This window comes from Rattus norvegicus, chromosome 10 (assembly GCF_021556685.1).
Source record: "Rattus norvegicus strain SHRSP/BbbUtx chromosome 10, alternate assembly SHRSP_T2T, whole genome shotgun sequence".
NCBI classification, from domain to species: Eukaryota; Metazoa; Chordata; class Mammalia; order Rodentia; family Muridae; genus Rattus; species Rattus norvegicus.
This window is the reverse complement of record NC_141543.1, coordinates 101,079,572-101,101,056: the sequence shown is the minus strand read 5'-3', so window position 1 is coordinate 101,101,056 and position 21,485 is coordinate 101,079,572. Positions and strand designations below refer to the sequence as shown.

Here is a 21,485-nt window from a genome sequence, read left to right as displayed (position 1 = left end):
ACCAGGAGGTGATGTTGAGGTAGACAGCTTTCTGTGACCTCATTAACAATCTGAAAGACAAAGGGCTTCCTGGTCATGAACACGGAGCCATTAGTGCTGAGGAGATTGACAAAATGCATTTGCCAAATTCTCCCAGTGACCTCCAGGGGCCCGGCCACACAGACTCCAGAACAGATTTCGCTTGATGCAGACTCTACATCCTTGATTGAAATGTACAGTCTTGGTCCTCAGAAAAACCCTTGTTGCAGTGGCGTTCCAGTCCATGAGAGCGAGGAACACATGACCCCGATAAGGAAGAGCTTAGCAAATGATCGCCCACAAAGCCTGCCTGCCTTCCTAGTCCTCAAGGAGAGCTGTGGGGGAGGCAAAGAAGGGATGACCTGCAGCAAAGTTGAAAGACCCTTTGTCTTGGGATAAAAGCTTTGACTTTAAAGTCAAGGAAGCAAGAATGCATCGGACTTTAAAGGTGGTGCTTGAATCAAAGGTTGTGCCCATCTCCCATCAGTCACCTTCTAAGAGTCTCCCAGGAGCCTGCAGCTTTTTCACTGCCCTATGCATCCATATTGGCTCTCTCCCAGCTTCCCCAGTGTATCTTTCTCTCCAGTTCTGTTTAAGGACCAAGGAACCCCAGCTTTCTTACCTCTACTCTAGGCATCACTTATTCAGCCAACTGAGTGACGAGACCTCCACACAGAGCTTCAAATGGAAACCACATTCTGTCTTTCCCTCAGCAAATACTTGCTGAGCACCCACAGTGCATCAGGCTCTGCTCCAAGAACCGAAAACATTCTCGAGGATGCAACCGATTTTTTAAAAAGTGGTCAAAGGCATGGAGATAATGATGACCCAGTCTCCAAGCCATCCTATGTTTGCAGAGAACGGTTCTGTTGGGAGGTGGGGGCGTTGAGCATTTCATCCAAAGGTGGTCCCATCTGGGCCAACTAAATTTTCTCAGGCAGTTAGCTCTCAAGCTCTGGGCAAGGAGTGTTTGGGGAACGTTTATCCTTGAGCCTGAGTTCAGAACCCACTCACCGTACTTCTTCCAAGTCTCTGTGTTTCTTACTTACCTCCCACATCAAAGTGACTCGAATTTTCTTCTATCTCAGGGTGTCCTCCCACTTCTGACCCTAAACGTTCAGGAAACTACAAAGCAAGTTTCCAACAGATGCTTTTGCCAGAGCCAGGCAGGTTTCCATGTCTGTCAACTTACTTTCCCTTCATCTTCCAAGCCTGACCTACTGTGGAGAAAGAGAAGCGGGAGCTGGGCGGCCTTGCTGGTTTTACAGCTAATGAGCTGCAGAAACAAGATTGGCTTCCACTGACTGATAAGGGAACCTACAGAAATGTTAGCATTTCACACGGAGTCTTAGTGTGTGCATGAGCAGTGTGTCCACGTGTGTGTATGGGTGTGTGAGACAGACAGACAGAGACAGAGACAGAGACAGAGTCAGAGTCAGAGTCAGAGTCAGAGTCAGAGTCAGAGTCAGAGTCAGAGTCAGAGTCAGGCATGTTTGAAAAAGAAATGGGTTTGCTTGGAAATGTGTGGTCTCCACAGTAAGTTTTGGAATCTATGTGCAGACAAATGGCAGAGATGAGAGACTGAAGAGTTCGTTCCCAGTCCTCCCTCATCCTCAAGCTGTTTATCGGATGCAACTGAAACCACAAACCTTGCTTAGGATCTGTTTCTGCTTGTGGATATCAAGGAAAACTTTGGAGACTGCAGATCAAAAGGGCCTGCTCCAATTTAACCAGAAAGCACATCTTTCAGGCCAATATTCCATAACCGCACATCCTGGTGGGACATGCCCACTGAGGCTGGGTTGTTTAGCAGAGCATGACTGTTTTTCTGGGAAGGAGCTGATCTCTGAAAAAAGGACGGTGGATAGGCCCATGACTTTAATTCAAACCTTATCTTTAGTGATGGTTCTTAAACTCCCTTGTCGACTACCAGCTGCTACAGGTAGTAGGGGAGAAAGGATATTGGGGTAGTGGACCTGTTTAGGAAAGCTCTTTGGAGCAACTCCCATCTGTGTGGTCTGGAAACCAGCAGTTCAGTTCACAGGTTAGCAGGCAGCAGCAGCTCGATCCATTTGCGAACACTTCACAGATACACCCGCAGTTCAGTTTGGTAGAGTCAGGTTAGCAGCAGTCGTGACACAACCTAGCAGAGGCAACCAGGCCTCAGCCTTGGCTTAAGTCAGTAGAAGGGACCACCAGGAGCACCAGGAGAAGTTCTCGGCTGTGCCTCTCTCAGGGACGCAAAGATCAGTGAAAAGGCGAGACCCAAAAGCATTGCACAGCTGGCTGTACCAACAAGCCGAGCTCTGTCTCTGTCACTCCGTGGAGTCCTATTTATACCCTCCAAACATTGTGTGTCCTTCACGGGTCTTGCCTCAGCACGCGTCTTACCTTAGCATGTGCATCCAATCATCCCAAGTCAGAGGAAGCAGTAAAGAACTGCAGCACACCACCAGAAGTTTTTGGGTGAGAGTTTCTCTCAAGGGAGTCCCAACAAATGCAGCTCAAGTACACAGTATAAGGCAGGTCAATGCATTCATGTTGTCAGTGAAGAATCTTTCCTCACGTGTCCCTTCACGTGCTTGCTTTAGCGGAACACCCTCTCCCCTGTGTCTGCTTCAGTGAAACGTCCCTTCGCAAGTTGGCCTTAGACTTTCCCACCTGTGTCCACTTCAACTAATTGTTCAAATTCACCTGTTTGCCCCAGCAAAACGCCCTCCAAATGACTTTGCAAAGAACCCTTAAGTTTCCACTTCATAGACCCGAGACTCAGGGGGAGTGAATGCTCCTGCACAAGCCTGCTTGTGTGCTGATGGGTAGTTTGCCTCTGATCTCAGGAACCTGGTCTTCGGTGATACAAAATGAAATTTGTCATGCGCCAATTTCCCTCTGCCTCCCAGTCCCCTGAGTTTGGAGGAGTGCCAGCTACACATTCCTGAAACTCAGAACTCTGCCATCCCTTCCCTGCTGTGGTGGACCGTACACTTGGAACTGTGAGACAAAATAAGTCCTTCCTCCCTCCAGTTCTGTCGGGTCTTTCACAGGGACAAGGAGCACCGCCACTATATTGTTTCGTGGAAGATATTGATAGAAGGTTTTCCCTTAAATCCACATCCAAGCGCACCTCTCAGAAGTCACCATCGTTAGTTCCACCTGCCTTTTGGAACCAACGAGTGTGTCCCACGATACATGAGATTCTAGAACAACCGTATGTCCATCCCCAATTGAATCTACCCTTTGTATAGATGGTTGTTTCCTCCTCTCATAACCATGGCCCTAAAGGACAGGGAAGTTTTGCTTTCGTCAACCCCTTCACCATCTTCCACTCATGAACCACATTTGCTCTGTTTCCTCCTACAGCCAGCCCTGGTGTTAGATTGAGAGACTCTGCTATGACTAGAATGGGAGAGAACGGCCCATCTCCTGGTTCCAACCCCCTTCTCTGTTGACTTAGGACATAGTTTTGCATAGATAGGCTTGGTACTTCCCAAAGTCTTTATAATTTTTAGATTTATCAGTGTTCAAAGACAGAAGGCAGCACAGTCTTCGGTGTGCTGTGCCTCTGACAAGACCATATTTGTTAGGCTGCTTAGTGACTTGTTACTCTGTTAAAGTCCATTTGGGCCACACTTATGCCACATTGGATTGATACTTCCCAAGCATCTGTATCGAGAAAGAGAGGTGTTTGTCTCTTTTTACCTCTACACCTCTTGTCTACATCCATTAACACCTCTAGAGAGAGATCATTCAACTATCATAGTGTATGACTTATTTGTTCTTTATCATTTTAAAAATTCTTTTAAAATAACATACCATAAACAGAAAGAGGAAACAAAGTGATTAAGCTCCCCACTGACCACTTTTAGAGTCAACTTTATAAGGGTTTTTAACTACAAAATACCCTCATCTTTGCCCTGTGGTGCCATAGTCATTGGAACATTGGATCATCTAGGGCATGTGCCACATGGCATTAGAATCTTAGGCATTTTAGAATTCCACCTGTCATATCCTACTAAGGAAACACATTTAACAAGATATCCAGAACAATGTATACAAGGATACTAGGTCACCAATGTTGCCATCAGAGACTCAAGCTTTCCACAGCTTTCTAACCCTCCTTAGTCTCACATCCACAAGATGGCTATTCACCTCCAAGGTATAATGCATACACATCCCAGGTAGGAAAGAGACAGGTGGATCCTGGAAAATGAAACAGGCTTATTCCAGCTATGTACTAGAAAATAATAGTTTCCCATGATCCTCTTCCCCACGCCAGACTACCCTTGCTTACTAGGACTGAACTAGGACACAGGTTCATCCCAGCTGCAAAGCAATGGAATGGGTTTACATGTAAAGCCCTCACTTCATGACTTAAGATCAAGGATGATGGGAAACTGATGGTGAGGATCAGGGCTGACCAAGTATTAGTACCCCTGACATAAGGAAACAAAAAAAAATCCCATTATGAAAGTCTAGAGACTTTTCCAAGTTCACAGCACAGACAGCTGCAGAGAATAGCCCCTCTCAGCTTCCAAGGACCCATATCTTCCATTGTGTGGACACCAGTGGCTTGCAGGAGGCAGCATTTAGAGTCAGCTGTTGAAATCCATCTACTCACAAATGCTGCCTTTCATCTTCTGGCACAGTCAGCATCCCACAAACAGAGCCTTGGTGGTAACCAAATCCTGACTCTGCTACTGTGTGTGCATGCATGTGTGTGTGTGTGTGTGTGTGTGTGTGTGTGTGTGTGTGTGTGTGTATGTGTGTGTGTGTGTGTGTGTGTGTGGTGTGGGGTGTGGTGTGTGGTGTGATATGTGTGTGAACTCTGTGTGGTACTAGCAGCTCTTCTGATTTTCACAAAGCAGCAGAGATTAGAATCAGCCTTGATTTGACCCGGTTCTTATTTTCCAGAACATAAGCGGGTCATTGCCAGTGAGCCTCTTTCTATAAACTGATGGTGGGATGGTGGTTACTAGCACCCTGTGGCAAATGAAGAGGCTGGACTCCCAGCTCCATCAGCCTCCAGTCCCTGGCCAAGTCCCTTAGCCTCTCTCTGTTATTATCTCTCTACCACTGTACCAGAGTCCTCTTGCCACAGAGCTAATGACCACACATCTGGTGGATTAAAACAAACATCTACTAATTATGTCTTGTTTTTATGAGTCAGGAAACTGGGCAAAGCTTAGCTGACTCCTATCCTTGGCATCCCCTTGTGGCTTTGGGTTCTTGGCAAGATCCATTTGTGTGTGTGTGTGTGTGTGTGTGTGTGTGTGTGTGTGTGTGTGTCTGTGTGTGTGTCTGTGTGTGTGTCTGTGTGTGTGTGTGTGTGTGTGTGTGTGTAGACCTAGAACTCACAGTGGCTTGTCTCTTGAAGGCTTTGAACCCAAGATCATTCCTTTTTTTCTTGAATATTTTATGTATTTACATTTCAAATATTATCCCCTTTCCCTCCTCTCCTATACCCCTCCCCTTTCCTCTGCTTCTATGAGGCTGCTCCCACTCCCAATTCAATGCCCTGGCATTCCCCTACACTGGGAAAACAAGCCTTCACAGGACAAAAGGCTTTGCCTCCTATTGATGCTGGACAATGCCATCCTCTGCTACACATGCAGCTGGAGCCATGGGTCGCTCCATGTGTACCCATTGGTTGGTGGTTTAGTCCCTTGGAGCTCTATGGGATCTGGTTGGTTGATATTGTTGTTCTTCCTATGGTGTTGCAAGCCCCTTCAGCTCCTTCAGTCTTTTCTCTAACTCCTCCACTGGGGTCCCCTCGTTCAGTCTGATGGTTAGCTGTAAGCATCCTCATCTGTATCAGTAGAGATCTAGCAGAGCCTCTCAGGAGACACCCATATATGACTCCTGTCAGCAAGCACTTCTTGGCATCAGCAATAGCGACTGGGTTTGGTGGCTACATATGGGATAGATCCCCAGGTGGGGCAGTCCAAGATCATTTCTAAGAGACTCAGAGAATTAGGTCGGGCCCGCCAAGATACACTCTTTGTTTGTCTTTATTTTGGGGGTATGAGAGGTTTGCTTGTATGTAGGTATGTGTTACCCTATGTGTGTAGTTCCCATTGAGACCACAAAAGGGCATCGGATCTTCTGGAACTGGAGTTCTAGATGGTTCTTAGCTACTATGTGGGTTCTAGTGAACAGACTGGTGACTCCTGAAAAGCAACAGGTCTCTTAGCCACTGAGCCATCTCTCCAACCCATAAGCTTCTCCTTGACCCCTTCGCAAGTCACCTTCTAAGGGTCTTCAACTACTAAATCCCTTTATCTTTTCCATGCCGTGTCATAGTCATCGGAATGTTGGATTGTCACATTCACCAGCCCAGGTCACATCCAAGGACATGGATGTCTAGGACATGCATCATAGGGTGTTAGAATCCTAGGCACCTTAGAATTCTACCTGCCATGCTCTACAAAATGAAGACTCAGTTCTGCCTCCTACAATCCTTCTGAGTACTCAAGCCACAGGGCAGAACCCATCTACGAGCTGCGGAATTCAAACAATACTAATGCAAAACTTGTTTTAAAAGAAACCTTGCAAGCCAGGCTTGTCAGTGTATGTATGTCACCCAGCATTCGGGGGGCAGATGAAAGAGGGTCAGATGGTCAAGCCGACCTTGGTTACACAGAGAGTCTGAGGGGCTGGCTTGGGTTTCACCAGACGGCGGTGAAAGTTACGATAACAGAATCAAATTAAAACGTTTAAAAATGACAGTGTTTCTCTTGCATTAGTAGCTTTCTTCTGATGCAAAAAGTTGGCAAGAAGCATTAAAGCGTTTATACAACTGAAGCACACACACATACACACACACATTTTTTTAAAAAGGTGTTTTCTTAGCATATGGGAGCCACTGTCAGAAACAAAATGAGCTTAAACCAGTCAAACACTATAATCCATAGGGTTATCATTTCCACCCTCAAAAAACAAACAAACAAACAAACCAAAAAAAAAAAAAACCAAAAAAACAAAAAACCATGGTTTGGCTTCTAGCTCGCAGCACAGAGGAGCATCTGTTTGGCTGCCGGAGTCTGCACAAGCAAGTCCAGATTCTAATAGGGTACTGGATGAGCCCCTGCTGCCCTGGTAGAAATCACCCAGAGGTTTGTCCACAGCAAAGCATTACTCAGCACAACTCAGACTCGGTGGGCATGGGCGCACCTGCGCACTGGAGTGTTTGAAAGCCCCCATGGGAGGCTCCAACACTACCAAGACCCAGAACCGCTACTCTAGCCAGTGAAAGTTCCGTGCCCCTACCCTAAACACGAAAATCCCTTTGAAAATAGCTCTAAAAGGTTGCAGAGATGGTTCCGTCCATACAGGGCTTGCCGTGAGAGAACGAAAACCCGAGTTCAATGCCCCAGAACCCACATAAAGCTGCAGAAACGCTGGATGTAAAGGTAACCTGGGTTTCCAGCACGGGGAGGTGCAGACGGGAGAGTCTGGAAAGCTTTCTGACCAAACAGCCTAATTGGTGAGCTTCAAGAAGATGAGAGAGCCTGTCTCAAAGGTGCTGGAGAGCCAGAGATGACACCCAGGGTTGCCCTAAGGCCTCCAGGCACGGTGGCCTATGCAGGTAAGTTAATGTATTTCGATGTAGCCTGCACGTGGCGAGGCCCTTTCTCAAAGGAAACAAAAATAAAAACAAAACAAAACAAAATAAAATAACCAAGATGAAGAAGTGCAGCTCAGAGATAGAATGTTTGCCAAGTACGTGTTCTTTCCTTAAGAGGAAACATTCTAGTTCAGCAGAAGAGTATTTTTACTTTACAGGGCTCAGAGTTAAGTAGGAAGGTGCCCTTTCTGGGCCCAAAGAGAAGTATTTTCAGCATCCAGGGCATGGGATTAATCTTGAGGTTACAAACAAATCTTTTTTTAAAAAAAATTTCCAGTTTTCTATGAGTTTATTTTATCTCTGGGTTTAATCACTTCCAGAGAATGCCTCCCTGCACCTTCTCCTCCTTCCCTTCCCCTGACCCCTAAAAACCATTACTAAAGAAGGAATTTTAAAATTACCCAAATGCCCTGGTTATCTAACCCCCCCCCCAAATAAAAGAACAACCTGGAGTCTCCCACTCCCTCTCTTCCCGGTGCCTTCTCTCACCCCAGCGTCTCCTTCATCCCAGCCTGGGAGGGGCTGTCCCCGCGTGCCCTGCTGGATGAATAGTCCCTGAGCCCAGCAATACCAATTGCAAAGCCAGACAGTTAATGGCTAAGGGGGCTTCAGCAAAGCCCCAAGAGACTTGATTCCTCTTAAGAAATGCTAGGGATAGTGGAATACATTTGAGGTTGAAAGCCATGCGTGCTCTGGTGCCTGGGGTATAAAGGGGAAATCCCTTCCGCATATCGGACGCTGCTGCCGATTCCTGACAGGAATCCCAAGAGGCAGAGCATCTGGGAAGAAAAGGAGTTTCGGCACAGACGAGCGTCTTCATAGTCCTCGTCCCATGAACTTATTCCCACACATTTATTGAGCCTCCATTAAATTCCAGACACCCCATTAAACCGTGGTACCCCAACTATCACCTTATTCATGCCAATGAAAATGCTCAGAGCTGGAGAGATTTCTGTCCGTGAAGTACGTGTGCACTGTACAAGCATGAGACCCTGGGTTCCATCCCCAGCACCCATGTAATAAGCGGCAGCACACATCTGAAATCCCAACACTAGGACCAGAAGAAAGATGGATCTTTGAAGTCCATAGCCCAGTCTAGCCTAACAGGCAAGTTCCAGGCCAATGGGAGATCCTGCCACTAAAATACAGGTAGACAGTACATGAGAAACAACACCCAAGACTGACCAGGATCTTCCACATGCACACATACATGTGCAGGCACACTCAGAATGCAAGCTCAAATTCTCTGTTTGGCTCTGCACCTCATTTTTAAATTGGATTATTTGGGTGTTTTGTGTCTAATTTCTTGAGTTCTTTATATGTTTTAGGTATTAACCCCCTGTCAGTGTAGGGTTGGTGAAGATCTTTTTCTTATCCTGTAGGCTGTCATTTTATCCTATTTGACAGTGTCCTTTGCCTTACAGAAGTTTTCTAGTTTCGTGAGGTCCCATTTATTAATTAATTCAGGGGGTCCCACTTATTAATCGATCTCAATGCCTGAGCTACGGGTGTTCACTTTAGGAAGTTGTCTCCTATAGCAACGAGTTCACGGTTATTTCCACTTTCTGTTCTTAGCTTTAGTGGATCTGGTTTTCTGTTGAGGTCTTTGATCCACTTGGACTTGAGTTTTGTGCAGGGTGATAAATATGGATCTATTTGTATTCTTCTACATGCAGACATCCAATTAGACCAACACAATTTGTTGAAGATGAGCTCCCTTTTGCGTTGTATGGTTTTGGTATCTTCGTCAAAAATCAGGTGACCACAGGTGTGTGGGTTTCTTGTTTATTTTCATGTGAAGGTGAGAATGTTCTATCTCTACAAAGAATTGTGTTGAAATTTTGATGGGAATTTCGTTGAATCTGTAGATTGCTTTGGGCAAGAAGGCCATTTTCACTGACCTAAGAGTATGGAATAGCTTTCTACCTTCTGATACCTTCTTCAGTTCCTTTGTCCAGAGACCTGAAGTCCTTGTCATTCAGGTCTTTCAGTTGCTTACTTAGAGTTACACCAATATATTTCTACGTTATTTCTGGCTATTGTGAAAGGTGTTGTTTCCCTAACTTCTTTCTCGCCTGGTTTATCGTTTGTATAAAGGAGTGCTACTGATTTCTTTGAGTTAATTTTGTATCCAGTCACTTTGCCGGCGTTATTTTTTAACTGTGGGAGTTCTCTGATAGAATTTTTGAGATTGCTTTTGTATATTATCATCCAAAAGTAGCAAGACTATAATGCCTTCATATCCAATTTGTATCCCCTTGATCTCCTTCAGTTGTCTTATTGCTCCAGGTAGCGGTTCAAGTACTACATTGAAAAGAAAGGAAGGGAGTGCCTTGTCTTGATCCTTACTTTAGTGGAGTCGCTTTAAGTTTCCATTTATCTTGATGTTGGCTCTCGGCTTGCTGTATATTGATTGCCTTTACTATGTTTAGGTATGTGTCTTGTATCCCTGATCTCTCTAAGACTTAACACGAATGGGGTGTTGTATTTTGTAAAAGGCTTTCTCAGCGTCTAAGGGGATGATCCTGTGGGGTTTTTTTCCTTTCAGTTTCTTCATATGATGGATTACATTGGTGGGTTTTCATACATTGAACCATCCTGGCATTCCTGGGAGGGACCCTACTTGATCACGGTGGATGATGTCGTTGATGTGTTCTTGCATTCAGTTTGTGAATATTTCATTGAGGTTTTTTTTGCATCAATTTTTATAAGGAAAATTGGTCTGAAATTCTCTTTCTCTTTTGGGTCTTTGTGTGGTTCTAGGTACCAGGGTGAGTGTGGCTTCGTGGGATGGGTTTGGCAGTTTTCCTTACTTCTTTCTCTGTTTTTAATCCTTTGAGAAATGCAAGGCTTCCACTCAGCCTGAAGGAGGGGTTGAAGAAGCACACAGCACACAGCAGCCCTGGCTCTCTACGACGGCAGCTGTATCTAAAGAGCAGCAGTGGTGGCCCCAACAGAGGAAACCTCCAGAGAAAGCCTAGGGCATGCCACAGCCTTGTTACCCATTGGTGGTCGTGCGTGGGAGGATGACTAACCCCCTCCCACAAACTTGGGAGGTAGAGCACACCTAGGAAATTCTCACGGATCCCCGAAAGCTGGCCAGCATGAGAAGGGACAATTAAGGAGTGTGACAATGGAATCATTTACTCTAGGAATTAGTGCCCTTTATTACATTTTATATAAAGGAGCCTTGAGGCTAGAGAGATGGCTCAGTACGTAAGGTGTTTGCTTCACCAACATGAGGACTTGAGTATGGATTCCAAGCACTTGTGAAAATAAAAAGCAGGCACAGCAGCGTGCAGTACAAGTCCTGGGGATCAAACTTGTGTCACGATTGCACAGCGAGCCCTTTCCTGACAGAGCCATCTCCCAAAGCCCAACCAAAGCTATTTATGTGCTCCAATAGACATGCTTTATATCTGAAAACACATGCAGTCTACAAATCCTAAAGTATTTAGCATCTGGCCTTTGAGGAGAAAGTGTATCAGCCTCTGTTAAGGGAGGAGAACTCTTGATCCGCGCAGCGAAATGGAGGGTTTGCACAATGGACTCCTTAATTGACCCGATTAAACAACCAGGAAGGAGCCCTAATGATATTTCTCCACTCAGTTAAATCCCCACAGTGAGGATCCACTCGACTCACAGAGCTGCAGCAGAGCAAATTCCCGATAACACACGTTCTCACAGCTTCCACAAGGCGTCTCTGAGCAACACGTAGGAATTTCACAGCACCTTTATTAGCCAGTTCTCTATTTTATTTAGTTGTATTGTATTTCATTCTCTGGAAGGAAAATACAAATATTAAAAGGAAGCTTAATAGCTTGGCTAAAGGATGTGGTCCTTTTAGTCCAATAATGGCTATCTCACAGTAGAGATGTCAAGTCTACAGTGGCTGTTCAGTTCATGAGGAAGACTGTCTCAGCAGTTCTCAAAAGGGCTCAGAAGCCCTAGAGGGCTCCTGGTCTTACATCAGAATCCTAAAGAAATCGGTTCTAATATCGGTGAAGGAATGTCCCCAGAGCCAGCTGGATGAACTCGCCAGTGAGAGTGTGAACAAGCAGAGAGAAAAGAGTTTTCTTCTACTGCATCCATCTGGTAGATGTCCAGAGGGTGTCATCCACATTTAGGGTCAATCTTCCTGTTTGAAACCATCTGATCAAGAAAATCCCTCACTCACCATAGTGCCAAGTGATTTCAGTTAGTCAGATCAGCCCCCACGCATCACCCCCATGGCTTCCGTTCTCGGCTTTTGGTGGAGAGTGTATTGTGTTCTCCTGCTATGCCTTGCGGTCAGACACCGAAAAAGTAACCCCGTTCATTATAGCAAAGAAGCAAGCATCACATCGGGGAATCCTGGAATACATCCTCTCTCTTCCTGCTCCTTGGAAACAGATTGGAGGTTGCCAACCCCTCCGAGTCCTATGAATCTCTCTCTCTAATCCCCTTAGGAGCGAGTGACACCAAAGCTGCAGAACAAGGTTGCGAATTGTCCCCTCTGACAACAATGAGCTTCCGAAAATACGACCCGAGCCCTCTTTCTTCTCCTTACCCGCTACAGACTGAGAAGATAAGTCCCCACAAACGGGTGAGTTGAGAGCATGACGAGCCGTGACTGGATGGGTGGAGGATCAGAGGGACAGGATTCCCACCCGGACCCTGTCACCCGCCTGCCATTGTTTAAGATTAGAAAGAGAAGTGTGAAAATACACTGTAAGCCTCAGTCGGGGAGTGACCAAAAGAAGACGCTCTCCAGTGTGCGCAGTTCTCCGAGGTTCCTAGACGCATTTCGCACCCCGGGATGCCTCTGTTCTACCTCCACGCCCCGAATGTCTACTGCGCATGTGTAGACCACAGAAGATGGTCTTTACCTCTTGACGCTCCAAAAACCCTTTTTTCTTTCCCACCATTGACGGGCTAAACCACCGTCTTCCCCACAGGTAATAGGTTCCTTTCACTTTGTGGGAAACGTGTTCCTCCAACACTTTTTTTGAAATTTTGAATTTTTATTCCTATTACAGACACTTTAAAAATCCAGAAAATCCAAATCCAGCTGTTCACATGGGTGACAGATTTCTGTGGGGAAATTTCCTAGATGGTCTGCAAGCCATGCAAGTGGAGGATATCTAATTGGGGCAGGCTCTGTTAGTTTTAAAACAAAATCCCAGTCTTTTGATTTTACCACGTGAAGACTCAGGAGCCAGATGCTAGGGGAAAGCCTGCTAGCTCAGAGAGGCAGAGAACGCACCCAGCTGACCTTCCTCCTCAACCAAAGTCCTAGAAGGACAAAGTTCCTTCTCCACACTGTCTTAAAAATCCTTCAAACTGAATGTCTCTCCTTTCTACTTCCTGTGCGTCTCTCTTATCTGTCCCCATGACTTCCTCTTACTCTATGGATTTTTCCTATGTTCACTTCCTGTCAACTGGTTGCTTGCTCCGCCTCTTGATTTATGGTTGACTTTATTTAATCTTGTTTACAATAAACAGAAAGCTCCTGAATTAAAGGTGTGTGCTACGGTGAAGCCATGCCACAACTAGAAACAGGTTTTTCCAGTATACAATCTCAGGGTTCACAGCATGGTCAGATACCCTGTAACAAGGTTCAAATAGAGACATGAGCAGTAAGTTGCATAGGGAGAGAGAGCCTTTGAGAGAATGCTATGTGTGGTGGTTTGTATATGCTTGGCCCAGGGAGTGGCACTATTTGGAGGTGTGGCCATGTTGGAGAAGGTATGGCCATGTTAGAGTGGGTGTGTCCCTCTGGGCGTGGGCTTTAATATCCTAGTCCTAGCTGTCTGGAAGCCAGTGTTCTGCTAGCAGCCTTCAGATGAAGATGTAGAAGTCTCAGCTCCTCCTGCACCATGCCTGCCTGGATGCTATCATGCTATTGCCTTGATGATAATGGACTGAACCTCTGAGCCTGTAAGCCAGCCCCAATTAAATATTGTCCTTAATTAATTAATTAGGAGTTGCTTTGGTCACGGTATCTGTTCACAGCAATAACACCCTAAGACACTGTGGGAGTACTGAGGAAAGCTAGCTTGGTTAAAAATTTAGAACGGTCCCCAGTGGAGGTGATAAGTTATTGGAAGCCAAAGTCAGGGTCTTAGAAGATGAATTTGAGTAAGGGAGAAGGCCAGAGAACAATGGAAGCTGAGGATGGCTGGGATGCAAGCAGAAAAGACATAAACTTAGGACCTATACTAAAAATACGATGATGGTGAATGACGGTGGAGGAGGAGGAGGATGATACTGGTGATGAGGATGATGGTGGTGATGCTGAGTCTTCTAAAGAAAGTCAACACAACAAAGGGGGAGAAACAGCAGAGGTGGACATGGAGGGAGATGGAAAGACCACTCGTTTTTCACTGCAGAGAGAGCTTTATGGGAGGTCAGCTCCGGTCAGATCTGATGAGGTTGGTCTTGGTCCATCTGAGGTCTGTCGCCAGCAAGCCACAGATCGTCCTGGTAAACCCTGAAATGGCCTTCCTTTGAAAGAGCAGCTACCCTGAAACTACAACCACATGTTCAAAACTGAGGGCAGAGAAGGTGACAGGACCTAGAAAAGCCCCTCCTTCCACCCTTCTGAGTCAGTTCTTTCATCTGGGAAGGGAAAAGTTTGATCCCTGAGATCCGATTGGTCACTCCCTTTCTGCTGTCCTTTTAGTCAGTGGTAGAAGAAACAAAACCTGGTCTTATTTTCTGATATGTGGGAGACAGGATGTGGTTTAACTTCCTCACTGAAGTTCCTGTGGTGATGCCTAGTTAGAATGGGGGAGGGGAAAAAGCTCAGTTGTCCGCAACCCAAAGCCATCGGCCACCAATCGCAGTTACTGGCCATATTCCTGGCTCTGTGGAAACAAACAAGGATCAGGCTGTGGAGAGAGATGTTAATTTCCAGGTCTCCTCCACTAAGAAGGGAACCAAGCATTCCTGGAAAAAGTCTACCAGTGAGGAGTCTAAGATGCTCTCCCGCTGGGCACACATGAGCAGATCGTGAGGTGGAGCTCCTTGTATAAAACGACTTGCATTGTCCAGGAAGGATTTGGGACCTGTTGACAGTCTGAAGGGGCAAGGTAAGAAGAGAGAAACAACCTGAGGGTCATATGGTCGGAAACAAGAAAAACCACGGTGACAAAGCGTACTACTTATTTTTCTAATTGCTGCGAGAAAATGCTGGACACAAGCGACTTGCACAGGGGAGGGTTTATTTTGGTTCATGGTTTAAAGGGATGGTCGACCATGGGTGGGAGATCCTTATGGCAAGAGCAGGAAGCAATGGTGCTTCTGTGATACATTGCCTTCTGTTCAGTCCAGGACCCCAATCTACAGGACGGTGTCACCCACATCTATGGTGGGTGTTCTTACTTCGCTTCATCTAACCCAGAAAATGCCTCATGGATAGGCCCGGGATTTGTTGCCATGGTAATGTAGCACCAGGATTACGTGTGTGTGTGTGTGTGTGTGTGTGTGTGTGTGTGTGTGTGTGCAATGCTATCATCAGCTTCTCACATGAGTGCCGGGATCCAGAGTCAGAGCAGACATTTTACTGACTGAGCCCAATGTCTTGCTCTTCATCTAAATTATGCCACAGCAAAGGGCATAAATAACCTTGGCCAACAGTCCCCATGGAGCTGAGTGAAAAGGTCAAGGTCCCGTAGTGAATCCGCACTATTTCAGCTGAAACTCAGCCTGTGCTCTGACTCTCAGTGCATGGTGCTAGACTCCTGTCTTAGGGTTTCACTGCTGTGATCAGACACCATGACCAAAGCAAGTCTTATGAGGACAGTAATTTTATTGGGGCTGGCTTACGGATTCAAAGTTTCAGTCAAGTATCATCAAGGCGGGAGCCTGGCAGCATCCAGGCAGGCATGGTGCAGGAGGAGCTGAGAATTCTACATCTTCATCTGAAGGCTGCTGGAAGAAGACTGGCTTCCAGGCAGCTAGGATGAGGGCCTTAAAGCCCACACCCACAGTGACACACCTACTCCAACAGGACCACACATTCTAATAGTGCCCTTCCCTGGCCCAAGCACATACACACCATCACAACTCCCATTAGCAAGTGGCATGGCTCCTTCCTCTGTCTCTCAAGATAGCAGAAGGCAAAAGCCAATGAAAGTCCATCTCATTGACGAGAGGCATGAGCAAGATCTGCCTGCTGCAGAGTACGGCTTGTCTTACAATGCACCCATGCTAACTGGTCCTTTGCAGGCACGTATGGTCCGTCTGCCCCAGCAGGGCCCTTTCCGGCACCTTATGGACATGAAGACAGAGAAGAGGCTGGCAGGGTGGAAGGAACGCCGTAGCCGATTTGGTGACATCAACATGCACAAGTGCTATCAGTTCGGGCAGGTCTTCTCGCCTTTCCAGGCTCTGGCCACCACAGTAAGTGTCAGATACAGTCCTTGGGGGCACCAGGGCCAAACTCAGTTCTTCATCCTTTTCTGAAGTGTATTAGTCAGTTTGGGACCCAATAGTGCCGAGTAACAAAATAGGGTTAAAAACTAAACTCCGTAACTCGGTATCTTCGAATGGCAAGCATCTATTCTCCAGACTCATCATCTACAGAGAACATATACGTCTGCCACTTTTGTTCACCACCAGCTCACAGAAGATCTGACATTCGTCCTCCCATCTGCCACTATAAGTAGTCTCTCGTGTCATATGGGACAATGACCTGTCGGAGGAGTTCAGGGGATGCTTAGAAGGCAACAGCTACAGCTTTGGTGTTCAGAGATGAGGTCATTTCAAGGGAAGAGCTCTACTGGGAAGGAGAGGCAGTTGGTATACATTCCTATGGTCTGAAAATTTGAGTGTGTCTACTTGGAAAGACTGATTAAAAATATAGATTCTGGGGGCTGTGGTGATGACTCAACGGAATGTGCAAGCATAAGGGCCTGAGTTCAAGTCCCCAGGCGTCTACATAAAAAGCTGAGTATGGCCCTGTTCATCCCTGCAATCATAGTGCTATGGGGGTGGCAAGGGCAGAAACTGCAGGATCCCTAGGATTTTGTGGATGTCAGTCTAGTTATGGGTTCAGTGAGAGACCACCGTGTCTCGAGAGAATAAGGCAAGGAATGATAGATCAGAACATATACCACCCTCTTCCGGCTTCTATGTACCCATGGGTGCGCGCGTGCACACAGACACAGACACACACACACACACACACACACACACACACACACACACACACAGTGATTCTGCATATTGCCTTTGATCCTTATTGATGAGTCAGCACATCCCAAATTTGCCCCTGCCATGGCGCACACAGAAAATTATACATCTTGGAAGGTACAATGGGTATCTAATGGGTACCCATTAGAAGGATAGCTAACAGGGTTAAACAAATAGAACCCTGAACATGGAAGAGATAGGATGTCAACTGCAACTAGACACAGCCCTCCAGTGGGTGCTGGAGGCTGCTGTTGCACATCTGTACTGATGTTTATCTGAAATCGGAAATTAGATATACTAATAATGCCTAAACCTTTCTCAGAGCAACTAGATGAGAAGCTTGGGGTTGGATCCCAGCTGTCACATCTGCCTGTCTGAAAACTCTATAGATGAAGTCGCCAACTCATCCTTAGTTTTCCAAGACTGACTTTCACATTTGTCCCTGCAGTTTCCAACTTTTAACACGTGAAGTCTTGAGTCTCCGAAGACTCTGAGGTCCTTGTTCTAAAACCAAATATCTCAGCTCCTTTGGACCAGAGCAAATTAGATGGTTTGTCGTACTAACCACACAGCCCATGTGAAGCTGAATTTAAAAATTACCACTCTCTAATCTTTGTAGAAACTAGCCAGATTTCCTCTTCTGTCCGCTGACCAATATTCTTCAGACACTCTGCTTGTGTCCAGGCCCAAACCCAAGAATGGAAGTCCAAACCCCCCAAGGAGCTTCTGTTCTTACAGGAGCACACTGCCATGAACCAAAGTCATACAGTCATGATAAATGGTGAATGAGAAGAGACATAAACTGATTACTCAGAATGAGCTAAGAGTCATCCACATTGGCATGCGGTCTTGTTACAGAACAAGCCCCTACAAATGGATACCTTCTCTAAGGGAAGAGACTGTCTCCCATGTGCTAGAAGGAACAGTGCCCGTGCGTTAAGTTATTAACTCATGTCATGTTGTGGTTCTGTTACCGTGACAAAACATTCTTTATCAAGAAACAACGAAAGGAAGAGTTTATTCGCGCTTATATCTTTAGAGGGATAGAGTCCATGATGGCAGTGGGGAGGGTGCTACAGCATAATGGCAACAGGAAACTAGCTGGTGATGTTTTCTACACACAGGAAGCAGGAGAGAACAGGAAGTGGAGTGAGGCCAAAAACTCTCAAAACCCACCCCCCTCAGTACTTCCTCCAGCAAGGCTCCACATCCTAAAAGTTCCACCTCTCCAAACAGCATCACTGGGGGGGGGCTGAAAGTTTAAATACATAAGCCTATGGGGGCCATTTCTCATTTAAGCTACCACACAGGTTCAGCACTGAAGACTGTGCGGACACTTAGTTCTCACACACTTGGCCAAATGAGCAGCACCCTCACTCTCCCCATAGGACATATAGCTAGAAAAACAGATTGCTTATCTGCAACTGTTAGCATTCCACAGCGAAGCCAGGATTTGAACCTGGGAAGGTGTAGCAAGGCACTCCCATTAACAGCTCCCTTTGGAGATACCGACAGGCTCTCTCAACTCCCCACGCTCCCTCTCACCACAATTCTTCTCTACTTCACAGGAGATGCGAAGGTTGGTGCTACCCAGAGACTTGCCCATGAGTTCTCACATGCGGAGAATAAATACTTCATCCCTCAGTGACATGAATCTCCAGGATTTACCCCTGTCTCCAAAAGAGCTGGCCTCGGGAAAGGATGATAGCCATCGTGAAAAAGACAAGCCAGTGAGCCACATTAAAAAGCCTTTATTCCCCCCGATAGTCAAAGCAACGAAATATAACGACATGAAATAAGGTTGCAGAACCGTACTGTTTTCCCTCTCTGCGAGATTTGACATGAAAACAGAGAGTGCCCGGGCATCTGAGACTGTTGACCCAGCTTCACCTATGACCGTGTTTATACACTCTTAAGAAATGACTATATCACGCCCCGTGTGGATGCTCTGGCACAGACTGACCATTAGGATGTGTAAGAGGCAAAGCCGGACCCAAATCCTCAATGACGCTTTCCTCAGAAGCCTGAAACATTAGGGGAATCAGGCTGCCATTCCGTGCACCAGAATTCCAACATTGCTTACCTGCTACTCCTGGGATATTAGATGGCCATCTTGGGTTTAGTTCCTCACAATGTGGCTAATCACAGTGTATTAAGCTATGAGGGAGGGTCAAGAGAGAGAGGGGAGAGAAAGAGAGAGGAGGATAAGATGGGAGAGAGGAGAGAGAGAGACAGAGACCGAGAGAGACAGAGACGGAAAGACCTCAGTTCAAAGAACATTCCTCCTTTGCTGGAATGGGGTGGCTCATCTCTACCCTAACTATAAAGGAAACTAATACAAATCATATTGGGAATGTACTGGGAGACAAGATCTAGTATCAGAAAAAGAAAGAACGGGGTTGGGGATTTAGCTCAGTGGTAGAGTGCTTGCCTAGCAAGCGCAAGGCCCTGGGTTCGGTCCCCAGCTCTGAAAAGAAAGAAAGAAAGAGAGAGAGAGAGAGAGAGAGAGAGAGAGAGAGAGAAAGGAAGGAAGGAGAGAAAGAAAGAAAGAAACAAACAAACAAACAAAAAGAAAGAACACAGCTGATGGGAAAGCAATTAAGATCTAGGACATTTAGTGGCTTATAAATCAGATCGTGACAAGAAGAAATGTCTAAGGTGAATGAAAGCAAACCTTTTTATAATTTACAAACACTGGGGCTAAAGCTGCTCTCCTAAATGCACTCTTCCACCCTAAATAGCTTCCGTTTTCTTTGGATGTTTAAAAGCAATATGCGGTCATCATTTTTTTTTTAAAAAAGTTATTTTTAAAAATGATTACCACGGATCTCAGTCTTTGAAGAGCATGTGTGCTCGCACCTTAAGCTTTAGATCATCTGTCAGTGTCTTCCCCTCACTGACAAGGCAAAGGTCTCTTTGCCATGGTTGATACTGGGACGTCTCACAGCACCATTGCCCAACATTTCTCGAAGGGTCACCTGGTTCTGGGTCATTGGTTTCACTTGCAGTTCATCAGTAAACTGCTAGACACAAAACCGAATCTCTTACCTCAGAGGAGGGAAGTGAGAAATGGCTTGTTCTAGAACCCAACATGCGCAACGTAGCCAAGAAGTGCAGATCCGGGCTAACTGCAAATCCCATACTCCAATCGGTAACAGTTTGGAAATCATAAGTCAAGACTCTTTCAAATACGTTTGTGGGATATGGCGTGGGCTGCTTAAATCAGTGTGGGGAGAGCTCTGCTATTAGCTACACATGCCGTCTAGCAAGCTTCTCAGTCTTTTGGTTGGGGGCAGCTTCTGCTCTAGAAAGGTTTCATTTGCCAGTCCCAGGGCTGTTGGGTCAGAGAGGTGGGCAAGGAATTGCTACAAAGGGGCTAAAGATTACCCAAAATAAATAACACAGGCTCTAGGTCTGCAATGTTCCAACCTCCCCACATCATCAGTTAGTGAGCCTTGTGGAAGTCATAGTAGAATGTGTGATTCTTGAGGGGCCTCCACGTCAGCACAGAACACACCCAGACACCCAATTCTCAGCAAAAAGGAGATTTACTACCCTGAGGGAAACAAGTTGGGGGCTGCCTCTGGATCTGAGAAAGACAGCAGCAGGATGGTTCTTTCTATTTTTTTCAATTTTCTTCTTCTTCTTCTTCTTCTTCTTCTTCTTCTTCTTCTTCTTCTTCTCCTCCTCCTCCTCCTCCTCCTCCTCCTCCTCCTCCTCCTCCTCCTCCTCCTCCTCCTTCTTCTTCTATTTACTTATTCACCTAAACACTGTCCTCTTCCAGGTCACCATTTCCCACAATCCTTTCCCCCACCCCCCATCCGTCATTCCCCATCCCCTTCTCCTCTAAGCAGGTAGGAGCTTCCCTGAGAATTCCCCTACCCTCACACATCAATTCCCTATGAAACTAGGCACATCTCTCACATTGAGGCCAGACAAGGAAGCCCAGCTAGAAGAACACGTCTCACATACAGGCAACAGCTTTTGGGAGACACCCCCTCCCCCCGCTCCTGTTGTTCAGGACCCACATGAAGACCAAGCTGCACATCTGCTACATATGTGTGGGGATGCCTAGGTCCAACTTGTGCGTGTTCTTTGGTTGGTGGATCAGTCTCTGAGGGCCCCAAGGGTCCAGGTTATTCACTTTACGTTCCCAAGGGACCAGATTCTGTTGGTCTTCCTGTGGAGTTCCTATCCCTCTGGGGCCCACAACCCTTCCTCCTATTTTTCCCTGAGCTCCATCCAGTGTTTGGCTGTGGGTGTCTGCCTCTGTCTGAGTCATCTGCTGGGTGGAGCCTCTCCAGGTCCCCTCCCATGTGATGGAACTTACAGAAGCCTCAAAACTCCATTTGCAAACCACCACACTTCCCTTATACTAAGTGTAATGATTCCCTTAATTTTGCAATCAGGGTATAAGCTAGGAAGTAGTATTGTCCCCATTTTACAGAGGAGAAAATGAAAGTACACCAACATACTAGCTCGTAGCTACTAAGTACCAGATACGGCTGCTGGACCTAGAAGGTGTGGTCTCAGCCCCATACACTCAACACTGTGCTATCTTGCTTGCCCTGTGATAGTATCCTTCCTTGAAACACCCTCTCCTTTGTGTTCTCTGTCCTGACTGAAGCCTCAAGCAGAAGACTTCTCTGTGGTCTCCTCTATCCCC

At 46.3% G+C, this 21,485-nt stretch overlaps 1 protein-coding gene across 1 annotated transcript in view; it reads left to right on the top strand.

Moving 5' to 3' along the window:
* Positions 1 to 18,624, top strand: part of 1700012B07Rikl (RIKEN cDNA 1700012B07 gene like) — a 33,269-nt gene extending 14,645 nt beyond the window's left edge. Inside the window, 3 exon segments of the mRNA NM_001134497.1 lie at positions 12,091 to 12,227; positions 15,854 to 16,027; positions 18,388 to 18,624. Of these exon segments, the coding sequence (NP_001127969.1) occupies positions 12,091 to 12,227; positions 15,854 to 16,027; positions 18,388 to 18,618 (542 nt within the window). The 3' untranslated portion in view covers positions 18,619 to 18,624.
* The last annotated feature ends 2,861 nt before the right edge of the window (positions 18,625 to 21,485 follow it).